Here is a 20,155-nt window from a genome sequence, read left to right as displayed (position 1 = left end):
TCTACTTGCATGTTCTGATCTTTTTTGACTTTGGTGATCACCAGCTTGAGTTTTTAGGCTCCATGATACTTCTTTTGGCACGTTGTAGTATAGATATGATCAACAAGTCTGCCACTATTCTAAAATTCTCATTTTACTGTGAAGACACTGTAGAAAATATTCAGTGTACAGGAAAGCTGGTCTTCTTGCCAAAGAGAGCTGAAATGTGTCTCCAGGTGGAGGGTGGTTAGTGTTTTGCAAAGATGCCCCATCACAGCATATGAGGAATCTACAAACTATAGGGCCAGAACTGCCTTCCTGAGGCACCTGGTACTAGGGACTCGTTGCTGGAAATTTCTTTTACTCCAGTTGTTCTTAAACAGTTAAAATGTGTTTATTGCATTTGGTGAGGGGTTATTTTGAACATGTGGAGAAGCACCACAGAACTAGAAAATGGAACTTTATACTATTTCCATTTTCAGGTCATTTTTCCTTCCTCATCCCTAAGAAGCTTCAGCTTTGAATCTCATGTTACCCAATTACATCACCTAATATTTCTCTTTTGTGCTGTCACCCCTAATCCCTAAGACATTTTCCTCTATTTTTCAAAGTCATCAGCTCCCCTCTAATGGTCACACTCTCCAGTTCCACTTCTGCCTTAATCCTTGGCAATTTTAGCACACACATACATATAGATCATCCTCCCAACCTTCCATCCTGCCATCTCTTGGTTTCCCAGTTCCTGACCTCCTTTCCAATGTCCTTGTCCTCCACTTGACATCAGTCACTCACACCCATGGTCACACCCTGAATCTTGCACCCCAGACCAGGGTTGTTGAACTACAGTCAGGTAAGGTCCAGCCTGCCACCTATTTATAAATAAAGTTTTATTGGAACAGCCACACCCATTCACTGTATATTGTCTCTGATTGCTTATACACCACAATGACAGAGTTGAGTAGTTGTAACAGAGAGTAGAGTGTAAAACCTAACCATTTACTATCTGACACTTTTAAGAAAAAGTTTGCCAACCCATTCCCTAGAGTAATAATTGTCACCACTCCATAATCTCAACTTTGTGCCTTCCCCTCTGACGACCACCTTCCATCTTCCCAGCTTACTCTTGACTACTCAACCACCAGAATGCTTGTCCTCCTTCAGGCCTCCACTCCTTTACTCCTTTTATTATTTTCACCTCTTTCATGCCCTTCATGTTCTCACTACTCTTTTTACTCAAGTTAAGTTCCACTGGATGAGTTAAGTTAACTGTCAGAGTCATATTCTTCTACATTCCCTCATTTCTTTGCCTGTCTCTTGCTTTCTGGAAATTGATTGGAAAAACAATTCTTTATCTGCTATCTCTGCTCCTATATCCATGCAGTCTCATATGGCTGGAGACACTTATAACCCCGTTGACCAACCCATTTTAAATTCCTGCCCACAAACCTCAAATGGCCTCCTTATGCTCCGTGGTAACTTCTATATTATCTCCCTGGTTCCTTCACCCCTCATTGTTCTAGACAACAACTACACACCTTTCCCCTCTCTTCCAACCCCCAAGATGTCCGCCTTCATCCTCAGCTCATGGCTTGGCATCCCACTTCACTAAAGATATCGAATCAGCTGGAAGAGAATTTCCGTAGAATCTCCACACCATATTTACATACCCATGAGTTTCTGCATCTACACACTCTGCCTTCCAAACTGTCCCCATTGATGAACTATGCTTGCTACTATGTAAGCCAAATTCTCAGCTTGTATTTTCCTGACACCATCAACTTTCCCTCTCTGTTGAATCATTCCCACCAGAATAATCTGTGATGCCATCATTTTTCTTCCTTAAAAGCAATACAGGGCTGCTAGTTAATTATCTCGGGCTTTTGTGTGTTGAACCACAATTGCTTAGCTGGCTGGGCATTTCCTGACTGTATTCACTCATCACCTTCATACATTACCTTTCTTCACATCTAACCTATAAAATTCTGGCTGACTACTTCCAACAATTTTCTGGAAACATCAGGGAAGTCACAAATATTTTTGTGGTGGCATTCTTTTATACTTCTTTTGTATTCCTTGTAGTGTTAAACAGTGATAACCACATTTTAGAATCTCATAAAACCTTTTATTTCATGTGGAATGAAATGATTTAAAATTATAAAAAAGAAGTCTAACATATATATGACTGTAATGACACAATTTTTTTTGACTTTTTTCAAAGAACTGCTTCAGAATCATATATATGTATGTGTATGTGTGCATGTATATACATAAAATATATATTTCTTTAAGGAATTTAAGAATAACTGAAGATAATAAAATCATTGAAGATTTTAAACAAGTGAAATGGTAGAATTGTCATTTAGGATAATTACTCAAAAGGTTGTGAATTGAGTAGCTAGAATGGGAGAGATGTTAAAGGTAGGAAGAGTTAGGAAGTTATAAAAATAATCTTGGTAAAGTATAATTGGTGCTTGAGTTACAATCAGGATTCCCCATACAGGGAACTATAAGGCAGATAGAAATATAGGATGCAATAGATCACACTGATAAATACACACACACACACACACACACACACACACACACACATATTTCTGGGCAAGAAGTCACAGAAATATTTTGATGAATTTTAAAGTGACTAGTTTAATTAATATCAGCCATCTAGATATGCCAGAAAACGCTTGATTTTTAGTAAAGTTACTTTGAACCTGTCTTATGAAACACTAGTGATCCCACTTAATTTAGTGTAATTTAATTTAAAGACATTGAGTCGTCTGGAAAATTGACTCAAATTTTCATTGCTTTTGCATACTTATATACTTTCAAAGTACATTAGAAATGTCATTCTTGGAGGGAGTATATATGTGAGTTTATCTATGAATGTGAGGGAGCAGGGTGGGAAGAGGGAAGGGAGAAGAGGAGAGTTTGCATCTGCATATATCAGTGGCGTCTTCTAGATTTTAGCAAAGTTTTTTCCTCCTGTCGTGTATCTGACCAAATGATCACTGCCTTTAACCAGATTAGTAAATCTTCCGTTCCATTCTATCTATATTCAGGTAGAATTAATCATAGTCTGTATGTAGTAAAGGAAGGAAGAGTTAATTATACGTTTTTTAAAAATGAGGGTGATGCATAGGCTTGTTCTGAAGCATTGCGGGAAATCTCCAGGCTGGGACTAGATCTCCAGCTGCTTGAGGTGATGTGTTCTGTGTGAAGGCTCAGTATGTTCTAACAGGTGATGAAAAAATTGTTACTCACAGGCTGGGTTGACCAGAGTTTCAGCCACTCCAAGTAAAACGTATTGAAGAACCAGGTGGAAACAGGGCATGGAGGAAATGGTGACAACTTTGCCTGAAAGAGGCTGCTCGACTGGATGGAAGTGCTTTCTGTGTATTTCAAAGAAACCAGCTACCATCACAGACAATGCAGCAGAAAGATTGCCCGCAACTGAAGAAAAAGTGAAAAAGAAAAAAAAATTTAAAAGAGCCCCGAAATCAGTGTAATAGGCTATAGCATTTCTTACACATGGACAGTAGAGGATGTATCCCCAACATCTGTTGTTTTTGCTGTTGTTCCGGGGATATCCCAGTGCCAGTTAACTGTGTTGTGTGATTTTCCTGTGCTCAGGCTCTGGTCTGTCAGAAATGGCTACATTAGTTCCCTGTTTCCTGACTTACTGGTTACATGGCCTCAGTTATTTAACCTCATTATCTCTTTCCTCAGCTCTAAGATGGGGATAAAGACACTTACTTTGTAGGATGGCTATGAGACTTAAAGACAATGTACAGTTATTATTGTAACGGTTCCTGGTACCAATTAGTAGCAATTATTATTGAAACTAAAGCAATGGTTTTGAACTTTTATCCTCAGATAAGTTATATTATTCTGAAAACTTTTTTAGATATATCTGAATCAAAAATGATTTGGGAAAATTTTAAATAAAATGATCTCTTTATAAGATTTTAATTATTATTGAAAAACAGTTTTGAAATAACCTGTAAGCATTATCAGTCCTCAGTTTTCTGACATTTCTCTAATCTTTTCAGAAAAAGTAAAGCAGCTATTACAGAATTAAAAACTAGAAACTTTTGCTTAGGAAAAAAATATTAAAGGTGAATTAACTAGGAAACAAGTATAAATGGAAGCAATTATTCAGATAGTGGTTCAACTTTTCTCTTTTACTTTTAAGGAATTATCTAGGAAATTTTGTTTGAAAATGAGTAGAGATTTTGTTACAATTTTGGTACAGTTTATATCTACTGCAACCATTCCATTTTTCAATTTATCATTCATATTACTGGACTTAATTCCATTGTTAGAGCAGAGGCAAACTCTGGCTTGATGGAATTTACCTGAAATTTAGAGATAGTCACCTTTTGCTAACTTGCATAAAATTTCAGATAAGACAAAGCTTTCAATTCAGAAAAATCAATCTAATGTTTAAATAGCTTAGTGTTTGTTTTGGTTGATAGAGAAACTGGTAGGTAGATTTTTTGATTGTATCTCAGCATTTAAATGTATCCATAAAATCTGCTCTTTACTGAGACCTCAAGAAATAGAAGGTGTAAAAAAGGAGGAAATCTGAATAACAGAAAATTTGAGGAATTTAAAAATTTATTATTACTTTAAATTATGTTCCATGAAGGCCCATTCATAATGAAGTAGAGATTTTGGTTCTGTTAACAGTTCATATTTTAAAAGGAATTTTAATATTATCTACCTTTAAGATAAAATTCATCACAGGATTTATCTAGATTACTTGACACATTAAGACTCACCAGAAAGAGACCTAAAATGTCAATTCAATTTAATATTTACTCTGCTACCGCTATATGTAAAGCAGTTTGCTAGGGCAGTAGGGGCCAGATTTGGCCCATGAGTGTAGTGGTTGGCCAAACCTTGGTTTAATCATCAGTTTTTATTGCTTACTGATGAGTTTTAGCTCTGACTTGATGCGGAATTGTGGCATTTTTACCTGGGTCTCTGTTTCCTGTAACATAGGTGTGAAATGTGAGAGAGAAGTCTCTTGGCCTCTTGCTCTGTCCTTGAAACTCAAAGTATAGTCCCTGATCAACAGCTTAGGGATCACCTGGAAGCTTGCTAGACATACAGAACCTTAAGCTTCATCCTAGAAGGACTGAATCAGATCTGCATTCAACAAGATCCAAGAAGATTTCTACACACATTAAACTTCTCTAGCATAGAGCACTATGAGATCTGGTCTAGGAAAATCCAATGAAAGATAGTTCTCCAGACAATTTCAAGCAAAGCACAAATATTTAACTCATTTACCTAGGTATTTTAGGGCAAAGTGTGTTTTACCTGAAGCATCTAGGTAACTACATTTGCTTTTTATTTGTTACTGCACTCTGGTGCAAGTGAAAAATGGCTTTTTAAAAATTCATAACAAAGTTGGATTCCAACCTAAATTTAATCTGCTCCATTTTTATTCCTAACTTCTATTAGATCATAACTCGTCCAAAGCAGAGTGCAGTTTATCAGAATGTACACATTTTACACCTCTAGCAGATCTGTATTTACAAGATAAAGCACATGGTTCCAAAGGAGATATTATATCCAGATAAATAATGTATATTTTAATATTGGCTGTGTGATTGTAGACAGGTCTATAAAAGTCTTAAAGCTCTTATAGTTTATTCTATTATCCCACTATGTAATAATTTTCCAAACTAGACCACAAAGAAATTTTTAAAAGTCAGAATTTATTCAAACATTTCAGTTGTATTTGCCATTTCCTATTGAAGCAGAATCTAATACTACAATATAGATATGTTAAGATTCTTCCATTATTGGCTAAATTTACCTCACTGAGAAAACTATGGGTTTTTTATGTGTAGTTTGATGTATGAGTCTCTGATATGTAACACAACAGTAAGTATGGAATTCTATTGAGTCCTTGAGAAATTGCCCTTGGACCCATGATTTTGGAAAATTCTGAGAATATGAAATTAGCTAATGTAAGAATATACTGGTGTCCATAAAGCACTCTTATAGAGACAGCTGTGATTTTATCATCATACATATCTGCTGCCTTTGTGGAAGATCTTTCTCACCCACTATTAGAATGGCATATGTTTTTTGCTTTATTGTTTCTCCTACTAGTGGTATGTTCCTGTATTTGAATTGAGCTATCCATATTCTGTCTTTTGTTTCTCTTTAGACCACTGGGAACTCATTTCAGGAGATTCAGCTTCAGTTTGTGTTTAAACTTCTGAATCTGGAACAGGTAACTCATTTATATGGAGATCAGTTATACAAATGTATCTGTAAGGCATAAATTATTGCTTCAGATGGCTTACTAGATGGTCTACTTCACCTCAAATTTAATTCCATTGTTCATGTCAACTTTAAAAGTAAGAACCTGAGAACATTAACGTGCTTTTATTAAACAAGTGAACAACCGAATGAACGTGTTAATCAGGCTAGATATTTGCATGTTACTTCTTTTAGTGTTTATACACTTTGTCTACCCAGGTATTTTGCAATGGGTATACACTGTGATGTTTCTTGGAAAAATGTCACAATTCTAAAAACTATAATAGAGAAAAAGTAGTTTTGATGAAATAATCCTACTTTCAATGAAGGTGATTGGATCTCTGACTTGGTTTTTAATTTATCAAGCATTTTGATTCCAACCAAAAATAAATTTTATATCACTGCCAATTATTAGAACTAGTAGAATTTAATGGTTATACAAAAAGGAACCAACACCTTGGCTGTACCTATATCATAAAAGACTTTAAGTTAGAATTTGAATTTTCAAGTTTTATTTTAAAGAGGAAGGTCTGGCAGATATTTGAATATACTTCATCTGCATTTCAATATCAATGCTACTTAAAAGCCAAGATAATTGCTACCTACTGTGCTGTACACTTCTGCTTTGTATAAGGCTTAATAACAATCTTAATTAGGCTAATTTTAGTCAGATTAATACTTGTGAGTGTCAGCACTAGCTACTAAATGCCACATACTGCAGGGCTTTAATTAATGGTAAGGAAAGGAAATACTCATGGTGTAAACATTTTTGAACTGAAAAAGGCTAAAACACGGGATATCCAATGATGACAGAGGATAAATCACGATATCACTGATTCTAGATTTTTAGTGTACTAAGATTGACTTTTAAACACACAAATCTGTCACATGTAACATTAGGAAAATACAGTCTTGATGAAACACTCTGAGCGTATCAAACCTTTGCCTTTCACAGTTCTGGAAGGTTTGGAGATTTTTTACTGTTGGTACTTTGGTACACTTGTTGATTTCTTTAGCTGATAAACTCAAGAATGTCCTATCTTGAATAAGAAACTCCTCTTAGGTTGCATTGTTTATGAGCTAGATGTAGGAAAGTGAGCTCATTTTTTTCCCTTTATTAAATTTCTAGTTTGACCAACTGAATGAGATTTCTCTATCCCTCACTCTTGGCCTGGGCTGTGATTATCCATGTCAAACACTAGGCATCGTCATTGTCTATACCATCTGCCTCCTTAAACATGATGGGGAACGACTGAATATGAAAGGGAGTGGGGGACTCCAGGAGCAACTACTCATTGTGATGACAAAATTTTTCACTCACTTCATAGCCTTAATTGGAAATCACAGTTAGGATTCCAAATTAACACTGATAACTTCTATAATCTAAGAACTATGTATGGCTGGTAAGTGGAATAATGATAATAATGATGATGATGATGATGATGATGCAATGGGCTTAGAATTAGAAGGTCTGAATTCAACTAAGACATTATCTTTGAGACCCTTGACCTAGTAAATGATGAATTATCATGAAGCTAAGTGGGGTATGTATATGAAGGTGCCTAGGTTCCAGTTAGCAATTCATAAATATTTGTATGTTCATAATTTATATACTTATACACTTCACTCACATTTTCAAGGCACTTGGGTTCAAAGTGAAAGTAAATTTTAATGTTAGATTAATTCAGTTATTTAAATTACTATCAAAAAGTACCCTAGGTTTATGTTTATATGTCCTTATAAAACTTATTCATCTTCCATAATCACAAGCAGAATATGGAAAACTTAAGCAAACATTTAGTTAAAAAGATGCATACCTCTTTATATTCCCATAGCAAAATATTATGCAAATAAGTGAACAAGTATGTAAATGAACAAATGAATGGAGTCTGGCTTAGAAACCACTGAATTCAGTATTCTGTATGCAGAAGAATATAGCTCAGTTTTTTTAGATGAATCTAGTTTTTTTATTTTTCCTGCCAATAAGTCTGTTACCAATTTTCATAGGGAATATTTAGTTCATTAACATCAAACAATATGTTAGATAACTCTGTCTAACTTTCCTCTATCCAGAAAAGCACACACACTTCTTTAAGAATAGACATGATTTCAAATATGCAAGAGTGGAGAATTGTCGAAGAGAAAGTTGCTCATATTTCAAGTGAATTTAAGATTTCTTATTCTCAGGATTTTTTTTTTTTTTTCTGCACTGCATGGCTTTTGGGATCTTAGTTCTCCAACCAGGGATTGAACCTGAGCCCTCACCTGGTCAGCAGTGAAAATGTGGAGTCCTAACCACTGAACTGCCAGGGAATTCCCAGGAAGGAATTTTTTTTTTTTTTTTTTGGCAGTACGCATTCCTCTCACTGTTGTGGCCTCTCCTGTTGCGGAGCACAGGCTCTGGACGCGCAGGCTCAGCAGCCATGGCTCACGGGCCCAGCCGCTCTGCGGCATGCGGGATCTTCCTGGACCGGGGCATGAACCCGTGTCCCCTGCATCAGCAGGAGGACTCTCAACCACTGTGCCACCAGGGAAACCCCCAGGAAGGATTTTTAAAGTAGTTCTTTCAGTCATGTTGTATACCATATTTCTCTAGAGTAGCCCAATTAAAAAAATTTTTTAGCACTAAAGCATAATTTGGAAGCTTAGACTCAGCTTTCATGATTCTGTACAGGACTGCCAAAGTTTCTGGTATTTTGCAATGTAAATTTACCCGCATTTTTTTCTGCACTCAATATATTAATAGTACACTTGCTGTGGGTAGGTACAATGTCTTACTTTTCTTTTGTATCCTCAGATAGTGCCGGGCATTCACTAATACTGTTTGGATTTCACTGGCAGACAAAAAAAGCACTTTTTAAGATTTAAGGTCTGTCAAAACCTATTAAGATTTATAGTTTGCCTAAACCTATGACAATAAAGAATGTCAGGGTTACTGGCTTATGGAATAAATCAAAACAGAATATGCACTAAAGACCTCTACAGTTGAAGATAAAATAAACTAGGGAGAGTTTAGTCACTTTGAGTTCTTTCCAAAAACAAATCTACTTTGTGATGTGATCTGGAGTGATCTTGTTGACGGCTTTGGTAAATAGGAAGCACATACCCTAAAATGTAATTTATAAACAGAGAAACAGCAAAATATATAATAATGGGTTACTAGAAGACTGCTTGGTCTTCACAGATCTCTACAAAGGAGGAATTAGGAATAACAACTGGTTAACCAAGAGAAAAGAATCTTTCAGTTGCTTGACCTTGGCTATTTCAATGAAATTATTTCTCAAGTAGATGATAAGACATAAAGTTGCCATTGCATGCTATTTCTTTTTTTTTTCTTTTCTTTTTTTTTTTTTTTTTTTGCAGTACACGGGCCTCTCACTGTTGTGGCCTCTCCCGTTGCGGAGCACAGGCTCCGGACGTGCAGGCTCAGCAGCCATGGCTCATGGGCCCTGCCGCTCCCGCGGCATGTGGGATCTTCCCAGACAGGGGCACGAACCTGTGTCCCCTGCATCGACAGGCGGACTCTCAACCACTGCACCACCAGGGAAGCCTCATGCTATTTCTTAAGCGTTTCAAACTCCCTTTGTTTTGTGTTTATACTCACCAAACAATGAGACCTGCCCCTTGCAAATGATGACTTAATATTAGTTAACATTTACAGAGCTTTCATTCTGTGTCCCAACTGGGCTCCAGGTACTGATGTCACCCTGAATGATTTCAAAAGTCTTACAGAACAAAGGGACCCAAAATTTATCTTGGGCATGCCCCTCAATAAAAAAAAAATAAAGTGAACTAGAAGACAAGAAAGGTTAAGTGGTTTTTCCAATTCACTCAGGAGCAGCTCAGTAGCAGAGCAGGGGCTGAGATCTCCATCTCTTGTCATTAGATTGAGCCTGGTTTTCTGGTACCATTGTTTGTCATCTTGTTCCACAGTAGCACTTGAGGGACCACAGCGAGGCAGAGGAGAGTGTGACCAGAATGCTCCTCCTCTCCCATTTCATTGGCAGAAATTTTATTTTACAGTCTATTGATTGTGTTCTGAGTAAGAAGTCCTACACTTTTTTTCACTTTAAAAAATGGGAGTAGACCAAAAAATCCTCCTGTCAATGCAGGGGACACGGGTTTGATCCCTGGTCCAGGAAGATCCCACGTGCCGTGGAGCAACTAAGCCCATGTGCCACAACTACTGAGCCTGCACTATAAATCCCACGTGCCACAACTACTGAGGCCCCCGCTGCTAGAGCCTGTGCTCCACAACAAGAGAAGCCACCGCAATGAGAAGCCCGCGCACCACAATGAAGAGTAGCCCCCGCTCGCTGCAACTAGGGAAAGCCCACACGCAGCAATGAAGACCCAATGTAGCCAAAAATAAATAAAATAAAATAAATTAATTTAAAAAAAAGGAGTAGACCATAACAACAGCAAGGCTGTAATTATGTGAGGTCAGGGATGTGTTAGCTAACCTTATTGTGATAAATATTTTGCAATATAGACTTGCATCAATTCATGACACTGTGCACCTTAAACTTATACAGTATGTCAATTATATCTCAATAAAGCTGGAAAAAATGTTTGAAAATTACTGTTATACACTTTACTATTGGAAGAAGTACTATATTAAAGCTGTGAATACAACGAACTTTTAATAAATTTTTCTGCTGCTTCAGAAGTTAAAGCCTCCCAAGTATAGCCCGGCATTATTTTTTAGGTCCATTACCTGTCTTAGTTTTTAAGAACATTCTCAGCATCGACTTAGGAGTAGAGACTTCTTTACTTGAAGAAGAAGAGGCCATTTGGTGGCACTGGAATTTGCACCAAGTCTTTATGTGTGTCTTCTGAGGAAGCATAAATGGATGAGAAGAAAATGGGGCACTGATGTCTATGTAGAGATTTGAGAAGCTGGGCATAATCACTCTCAAATTCACCTTCTTCCCAATTTGTCAAAATCAGACTCTACTCCAGAGCATATAGCTAGCTTAGATCCTAGTACAGTGTTTTTTTATTTTAAAAGTTGTAAACCATTCACTTGAAATGGTAAGTTGTACTTACTAATGCGTGCCAACAGAAATGGTCCATCTCTCTTAGAGGGAAGTAGGCAGGTGCTAAATACTCCATGAAAGGTGCTAAAATTAGTAGTGGTAGGATGCTGACGACATTCATTACTGCAACTGGCAGAAGAAATCCACCCAAATTCAGGTCAGAATTCATGGTCTGCAGATAATATCCTGAAGGAATCTGTATTTGAAAGGGGAAAGAGCCGTTTAGTAAGAGAGTGGTTAAAGTAACTTTGGAGGAACTGTCCTGTGGCAGATGCCTTATCCCTTGCCAGTACTCTGTGGCAGATGAGCTGGATGTTCCCCGGGTCTTCAAGGTCATGATTATGAACTGACAAAGGAGAGTAGGAACTGTGTTTAGTCTATTGACAATTCTACTGATTCTTTATGGACGAATATTTTGTCATCTAATCTATCTTCTTAATTTTCCTTGGAAAAGTAAAAGTGACCCTAATTTTGTGCTTGGGATGACACATAAGAAATCAAGTAATAAATTTTGCATATAAGCAAATAAGCTTTTTATTTTTCCCAAAAATAAAGCAAAAGCCAGTAGGAAGTATTAAGACTTTCATTTTCACCTGGATTAAAAAAATAGTTTGGGTTAGACTAGATCCTTTAAAGAGCATCGAGTTTGATGGCAAAATAGGTAAGAATGATTTTTCCCTAAGAAGAGGGGACCCAGTGAGGAAACACACTACTTGTTGTAGGCTGTCTTTATAGGCTCCCTGGATTGGCCTTGTTTTTAACATAAGCCAAGTAAAAAGAGAAAAGGGAGAGAAAACATACTTGTGTCTATACTCTCCTTTTAAACTAATTGTGTGGCAATAGAGGAGCAAAAAGGGAACTCCACGAAAAAAGTTGCACAATAAAGTAGCAGAAATGAAAAACAAAAACAAAAACAAAACAAAACACCAACAACACCTCTACCTCACTGGAAACCCTCAAGGTAGTGTTAGAATTTCTTCATTTTTAAAAAAACCCTAATGCTAACTAAAACTCTAACATTAACTTGGAGTCTCTTCAAGTATTCCTAACCTCTCATTAGGTCACAACATCAGAACTGAAGCACAATGTCACAGGAAAAGGGGCATCTCCTCACTTTTCTAGTTCATGAGCTGCGTTGCAATAATCACATCTTTGTCATTATCATTAGTAGCACAGAGTATTTCTTTCATTCCCAGGGGCACACAAAGCTACTGAGTGGCTTGGCGAGAAAGTCAAACCAAGTCTTGTCCTTGAGGAATGGATTCTCCATTTTTTCTTACAATGCGTGAACTACATTAGGAGTCCTGCCTTACCTCCATCCTGGGAGAGCAACCCGGCTCAAACATCCAAATGATAACTTCTTGTTTGAAACCTTCACTAAATCCTTCTCTATTATCAATTGTGCAATTCGAGAAGGTATGAGAAGCAGAGTCATAAGTCAGTACAGCTGCTAACCAGCCCACCAGTTGTAAAATGAGCCTATTGCTATGTTAACTGCCTAAATCCAGGAATGGACCACATTTTCACTGAGATTCTTCCTATCTGTATAAAATATGTCCTGGTGATAATTTATCTTCCAATCTTTAATTTGACCCTTGGGATAGTAAACAGGATTGTTTTGGTTGGGTACAGGTGGCAAGAGGGAAGGGAGTATTAGTTGTTCTGCCCTAGTTCAATCAAAATATTAAGCATGTATCCCCAGTTAGAGGAAAATGAATGATGGTTTTTAAAATAGTGCTGGCAGCGGAACTACTCTAAGACTGAAAGGATCTCAGCACAACTTGAAAGTTTCTGTTACTGATTTCAAGCGAGAATTATTGTTAACAGGAATAAAGTTATTATCGGCATGAATCACAGACACAGAAACCTGTTAACTTAATAATGTGGCAAATGTACTATTAATCTTTAGTGAAGCAATATTAATATATTGCATAATCTAAAAAAAGGCTCCAATATCTTGAAAGCTTGAAATCATTTCTGCTTCTGCCTCAAGTTCTGAAATCATCTCCTTTAAAAATTTTAAGTACTTTTATTTCATACAAGCCTCTGAGAATTCAGGAATAACTGCTGTCAATAAAGATTCATTTTCACCTTTGAATGGCCAGTAATGTCAAATGGCAATATCATTGGCCTTAATATCAACATACTTTAAATGTATGTCTTGGAACTGAAGGTCAATAATGGCTACTAAATTTAAAATATGGAATTCGATGATGTTTTATTCTTAGTATTTTGATCGCGTTTATACTGATGATTATTTCATCTGGAGGCAAAAATCTTATTCCAGCCTATCCCAATGGAAGTTTCCTCTGCCTCCGTTGAGAAGTACATTCTAACCATTTTCTTTGAAGTTTCTGGTATAACATTACTGTTTATGATTTTGGAACCTGTATGGTCTGTACCAGGGATTTTTAACCCAGCTGCAAGAGAGGCATAGTGGGTAACAGCAAAGTGTGGGCATTGATACCAGCCTGGGGTAGGGATAGCCACTCTGCCATATGATAGTAGGGTAACCAAGAACCAATTGCAAGTCACTTAATGTTTCTGAGACTCAGATTTAGAATAATAAAATCTGCCCTGTAGGCTTGCTTTGGGGGTTAAATTAGACACCGTGAAGTCATCTTTTAGAGGCTCTGACCAATAAGTATGAGTATTTGTTCTTTGCAATAAACTAAGCATCTAGATTTGGTGATATGCTTAAAATTAGCTTATCAAACTTTATTCTAATTTATGTTAAATTTAAAAATATGTAACAGTTTGCAGAGAAGACTCGAACTTAGTAAAAAAAAATCAGGTGTCACTACATTATGAAGGTAAGAATCAGTAATTTGTGCTATTTGCACAGAAGGTTCAAGGCATCCCATGGGACCATTAGTAATTTTGTACTCATGGTTAATTTCTCCATTCTAAGATGTTTTCATGATATTAAAAAAAATTTAATACATTTATTTAACCCAATAAAGTAAAAATATTTTAGCATGATCAATATAAAAATTATTAATGAGATATTTACATTGTTTTTTTTTCATATTGAGTCTTCAAAATCTGGTATTTTACACGTATAGTATGTTTCATTTTGGACAAGGCACATTCCAAATGCTCAAGAGCAACAAGTGGCTACCATATTGAACAGTACAGTTCTAGAACAATATGGGAGACAGTGATTAAAGTGTGTGGGATGCAAATGGTGATATGTTTTAAAAGTTCACCTGTAGATATGCACACCTTATCTGCTCACCTACACTACCCTAGAACTAAATAGGCATCATGCTTTTACTTGTGTGTCAAAGCTGTGGCTTAGAGTGTCTATCCAAGCTTACAAAACTACCATCTTTCTCCTCCCCTTCTGAGGTTAAAAGAATACACCCACTACCAAAGCTTGAAGTCTAACCATCAACAGTTAGCAAAAGACCTTAGCTGGTTGAGAGCTCTTATCATTAAAAGTTAGGGAAGCCCATCACAACTCCAGCATTATGTAGAAGCTAATAAATAGCAGTTATTACATTTACTTATTGCAGGAACAAGCACCCAAAGTTTAGTGTGGATTCTCTTAGTTCAGTTATGTTAAAATAATCCAAATAATTTCCAAGCAGTTACTCTATCATCTGATACTCCTGGCATATGTTAGAAACAGCTAACCTGGATTTACAAACTGTTTCTACCCTGTAGTGATAAATATGTTTAAATGAGTTTCTTGGAGTGGAAGGGGGATGTTAACATGAGAACAGAGTCACCAGATCAGACTTCAACCTCAGTGAAAGTATTTCCCAACACCAAGTCTCTCTGATACCATTGCTGAAAGTTTGTTTTGTTTGGCAACATGAAGTGAAATATTAACTCCTGTGAAGAAAGAGATTTTGGAGTTGAGGTTTTAGAAAAAGCTGATTCATTTGGCTTGGCTTTACTTATATTTTCTGTGTGAATATAATGTAATATTTTCTGTGGCCTTTTTCTTTAAGAATCTGAAAACCCACTTAGTAGAAGAGGAAGGATGTTTGTCTCTAGCAAGGGTGACAAACCAATCTCCAGCACGTGAATCAGACTGCGTACTTGGAAGAAGTCAGAGGAGCACATCCCCAACTTCTTTCAGAATCTTGGATGTAGCCCCTCTAGATTTTTATTTTTTTATATACAGCAGGTTCTTATTAGTCATCAGTTTTATACACATCAGTGTCTACATGTCAATCCCAGTCTCCCAATTCATCACACACACCCCCACCTCCCCCTGCCGCTTTCCCCCCTTGGTGTCCATACATTTGTTCTCTACATCTTTGTCTCTATTTCTACCTTGCAAACTGGTTCATCTGTACCATTTTTCTAGATTCCACATATATGCGTTAATATACAATATTTGTTTTTCTCTTTCTGACTTACTTCACTCTGTATGACAGTCTCTAGATCCATCCATATCTCTACAAATGACCCAATTTCGTTCCTTTTCATGGCTGGGTGATGTTCCATTGTATATATGTACCACATCTTCTTTATCCATTCGTCTGTTGATGGACACTTAGGTTGCTTCTATATGACCTGGCTATTGTAAATAGTGCTGCAATGAACATTGGGGTGCATGTGTTTTTTTGAATTATGGTTTTCTCTGGGTATATGCCTAGTAGTGGGATTGCTGGGTCATGTGGTAATTCTATTTTTAGTTTTTTAAGGAACTTCCATACTGTTCTCCATAGTCTCTGTATCAATTTACATTCTCACCAACAGTGCAAGAGGGTTCCTTTTCTCCACACCCTCTCCAGCATGTGTTGTTTATAGATTTTTTAATGATGCCCATTCTAACTGGTGTGAGGTGATACCTCATTGTAGTTTTGATTTGCATTTCTCTAATAATAAGTGATGTTGAGCAGCTTTTCATGTGCCTCTTGGCCATTTGTATGTCTTCTTTGGAGAAATGTCTATTTAGGTCTTCTGCCCAGTTTTTGATTGGGTTTTTTGTTTTAATATTGAGCTGCATGAGCTGTTTATATATTTGGAGATTAATCCTTTGTCCATTCATTCCTTTGCAAATATTTTCTCCTATATGAGGGTTGTCTTTTCATCTTGTATATAGTTGCCTTTGCTATGTAAAAACTTTTGTTTCATTAGGACCATTTTTAAAATTTTTGTTTTTATTTCCATTACTCTAGGAGGTGGGTCAAAAAAGATCTTGCTGTGATTAATGTCAAAGAGTGTTCTTCCTATGTTTTCCTCTAAGAATTTTATAGTGTCCAGTCTTACATTTAGGTTTTTAATCCATTTTGAGTTTATTTTTGTGTATGGTGTTCTAATTTCATTCTTTTACATGTAGCTGTCCAGTTTTCCCAGCACCACTTACTGAAGAGGCTGACTTTTCTCCACTGTGTATCCTTGCCTCCTTTTTCATAGACTAGTTGACCATAGGTGCGTGGGTTTATCTCTGGGCTTTCTATCCTGTTCCATTGATTTATATTTTGGTTTCTGTGCCAGTACCATATTGTCTTGATTACTGTAGCTTTATAGTATAGTCTGAAGTCAGGGAGTCTGATTCCTCCAGCTCCATTTTTTTCCCTCAAGATTGCTTTGGATATTTGGGGTCTTTTGTGTCTCCATACAAATTTTAAGATTGTTTGTTTCAGTTCTGTAAAAAATGTCACTGTTAATCTGCTAAGGATTGCACTGAATCTGTAGATTGCTTTGGGTAGTATAGTCATTTTCATGATATTGATTCTTCCAATCCAAGAACATGGTATATCTCTCCATCTGTTTGTGTCATCTTTGATTTCTTTCATCAGTGTCTTACAGTTATTCTGAGTACAGGTATTTTACCTCCTTAGATATGTTTATTCCTAGGTATTTTATTCTTTTTGTTACAATGGTGAATGGGATTGTTTCCTTAATTTCTCTTTCTGATCTTTCATTGTTAGTGTATAGGAATGCAAGAGATTTCTGTGCATTAATTTTGTATCCTGCAACTTTACAAAATTCATTGATCACCTCTAGTAATTTCTGCTCACATCTTTAGGCTTATCTATGTATAGTATCATGTCATCTGCAAACAGTGACAGTTTTACTTCTTCTTTTCCAATTTGTATTCCTTTTATTTCCTTTTCTTCTCTGATTGCCGTGGTTAGGTCTTCCAAAACTGAGTTGAATAATAGTGGCTAGTGTGGACATCCTTGTCGTGTTCCTGATCTTAGAGGGAATGCTTTCAGTTTTTCACTATTGAGAATGATGTTTGCTGTGGGTTTGTCTTTTATGGTTTGTCATATATGTTTATTATGTTGAGTTAGGCACCCTCTGTGCCCACTTTCTGGAGAGTTTTTATCATAAATAGGTGTTGAATTTTGTCAAAAGCTTTTTCTGCATCTATTGAGATGATCATATGGTTTTTATTCTTCAATTTGTTAATATGGTGTGCCACATTGATTGATTTGCATATATTGAAGAATCCTTGCATCCCTGGGATAAATCACACTTGATCCTGGTGTGTGATCCTTTTAATGTGTTGTTGGATTCTGTTTGCTAGTATTTTGATGAGGATTTTTGCATCTATATTCATCCATGATATAGGTTTGTAATTTTCTTTTTTTGTAGTATCTTTGTCTGATTTTGTTATCAGGGTGGTGGCAGCCTCATAGAATGAGTTTGGGAGTGTTTCTTCCTCTGCAATTTTTTAGAAGAGTTTGAGAAGGATGGGTGCTAGCTCTTCTCTAAATGTTTGATAGAATTCACCTGTGAAGCCTTTGGGTCCTGGACTTTTGTTTGTTGGAAGAATTTTAATCACAGTTTCAACTTCATTACTTGTGAATGGTCTGTTATATTTTCTGTTTCTTCTTGGTTCAGTCTTGGAAGGTTATACCTTTGTAAGACTGTGTCCATTTCTTCCAGGTTGTCCATTTTATTAGCACAGAGTTGCTTGTAGTAGCCTCTCATGATGCTTTATATTTCTGTGGTGTCCATTGTCACTTCTTTTTCATCTCTAATTTTATTTATTTGAGTCATCTTCCTCTTTTTCTTGATGAGCCTGGCTAAAGCTTTATCAATTTTATCTTCTCAAAGAACAAACTTTTAGTTTTATTGATCTTTGCTATTGTTTTCTTCATTTCTATTTCATTTATTTCTGCTCTGATCTTTATGATTTCTTACCTTCTACTGACTTTGTCTTTCTTTCTCTAATTCCTTTAGGTGTAAGGTTAGATTGTTTATTTGAGATTTTTCTTGTTTCTTGAGATAGGATTGTATTGCTGTAAACTTCCCTCTTAGAACTGCTTTTGCTGCATCCCATAGGTTTTGGATAATCATGTTTTCGTTGTCATTTGTCTCTAGGTATTTTCTGATTTCTTCTTTGATTTCTTCAGTGATCTCTTGGTTATTTAGTAACACATTGTTTAGCCTCCATGTTTTTGACGTTATTTCCCATGTAATTGATTTCTAATCTCATAGCGTTGTGGTCAGAAAAGATGTCTGATATGATTTCAGTTTTCTTAAATTTACCGAGGCTTGATTTGTGACCCAAGGTGTGATCTATCCTGGAGAATGTTCCACGGGCACTTGAGAAGAAAGTGTAATCTGCTGTTTTTGGATGGAATGTCCTATAAATATCAATTAAATCTATCTGGTCTATTGTGTCATTTAACGCTTGTGTTTCCTTATTCATTTTCTGTTCGGATGATCTGTCCATTGGTGTAAGTGAGGTGTTAAAGTCCCCCACTATTATTGTGTTACTGTTGATTTCCTCTTTTAGAGTTGTTAGTATTTGCCTTATGTATTGAGGTGCTCCTACGTTGGGTGCATATATATTTATAATTGGTATATCTTCTTCTTGGATTGATCCCTTGATTATTATGTAGTGTCCTTGCTTGCCTCTTGTAACATTCTTTATTTTAAAGTCTATTTTATCTGATATGAGTATTGCTACTCCAGCCTTCTTGTGATTTCCAGTTGCATGGAATATCTTTTTCCACCCCTTCACTTTCAGTCTGTATGTGTCCCTAGGTCTAAAGTGGGTCTCTTGTAGACAGCTTGTATATGGGTCTTTTTTTTGTATCCATTCAAGGAGCCTGTGTCTTTTGGTTGGAGCACTTAATCCATTCACATTTAAGGTAATTATTGATATGTATGTTCTTATTACCATTTTCTTAACTGTTTTGGGTTTGTTTTTGTAGGTCCTTTTCTCCTCTTGCATTTCCCATTTAGAGACATTCCTTTAGCATTTGTTGTAGAGGTGGTTTGGTGGTGCTGAATTTTCTTAGCTTTTGCTTGTCTGTAAAGCTTTTGATTTCTCAGTGGGATCTGAATGAGATCCTTGTGGGGTAGAGTAATCTTGGTTGTAGGTTCTTCCCTTTCATCACTTTAAGTATATCGTGCCACTGTCTTCTGGCTTGTAGCATTTCTGCTGAGAAATCAGCTCTTAACCTTATGGGAGTTCCCTTGTATTTGTCGTTTCTCCCTTGTTTCTTTTAATAATTTTTCTACGTCTTTAATTTTTGTCAATTTGATTACTATGTGTTTTGACGTGTTTCTCCTTGGGTTTATCCTACCTGGGACTCTCTGCACATCCTGGACTTGGGTGGCTATTTCCTTTCCCATGTTATGGAAATTTTCGACTATAATCTCTTCAAATATTTTCTTGGGTCCTTTCTGTTGCCCTTCTCCTTCTGGGACTCCTATAATACAAATGTTGTTGCTTTTAATGTTGTCCTAGAGGTCTCTTAGGCTGTCTTCATTTCTTTTCATTCTTTTTTCTTTATTCTGTTCTGCAGCAGTGAATTCTACCATTCTGTCTTCCAGATCACTTATCCATTCTTCTGCCTCAGTTATTCTGCTATTGATTCCTTCTAGTGCATTTTTCAATTCAGTTATTATATTGTTCATTTCTGTTTGTTTGTTCT

General features: G+C 36.5%; 1 protein-coding gene across 1 annotated transcript in view; it reads right to left on the bottom strand.

Moving 5' to 3' along the window:
* The window catches only part of SLC15A5 (solute carrier family 15 member 5), a gene marked incomplete at both ends in the record, with an annotated part of 72,379 nt that overhangs the window by 30,295 nt on the left and 21,929 nt on the right, over positions 1-20,155 (bottom strand). The window contains 3 exon segments of the mRNA XM_079714973.1: positions 3,238-3,426; positions 11,305-11,361; positions 11,364-11,490. Of these exon segments, the coding sequence (XP_079571099.1) occupies positions 3,238-3,426; positions 11,305-11,361; positions 11,364-11,490 (373 nt within the window).

This window comes from Hyperoodon ampullatus, assembly GCF_949752795.1.
Source record: "Hyperoodon ampullatus genome assembly, chromosome: 11".
NCBI classification, from domain to species: Eukaryota; Metazoa; Chordata; class Mammalia; order Artiodactyla; family Ziphiidae; genus Hyperoodon; species Hyperoodon ampullatus.
The sequence above is the reverse complement of the archived record's forward strand: the minus strand, read 5'-3'. Positions and strand labels throughout refer to the sequence as shown.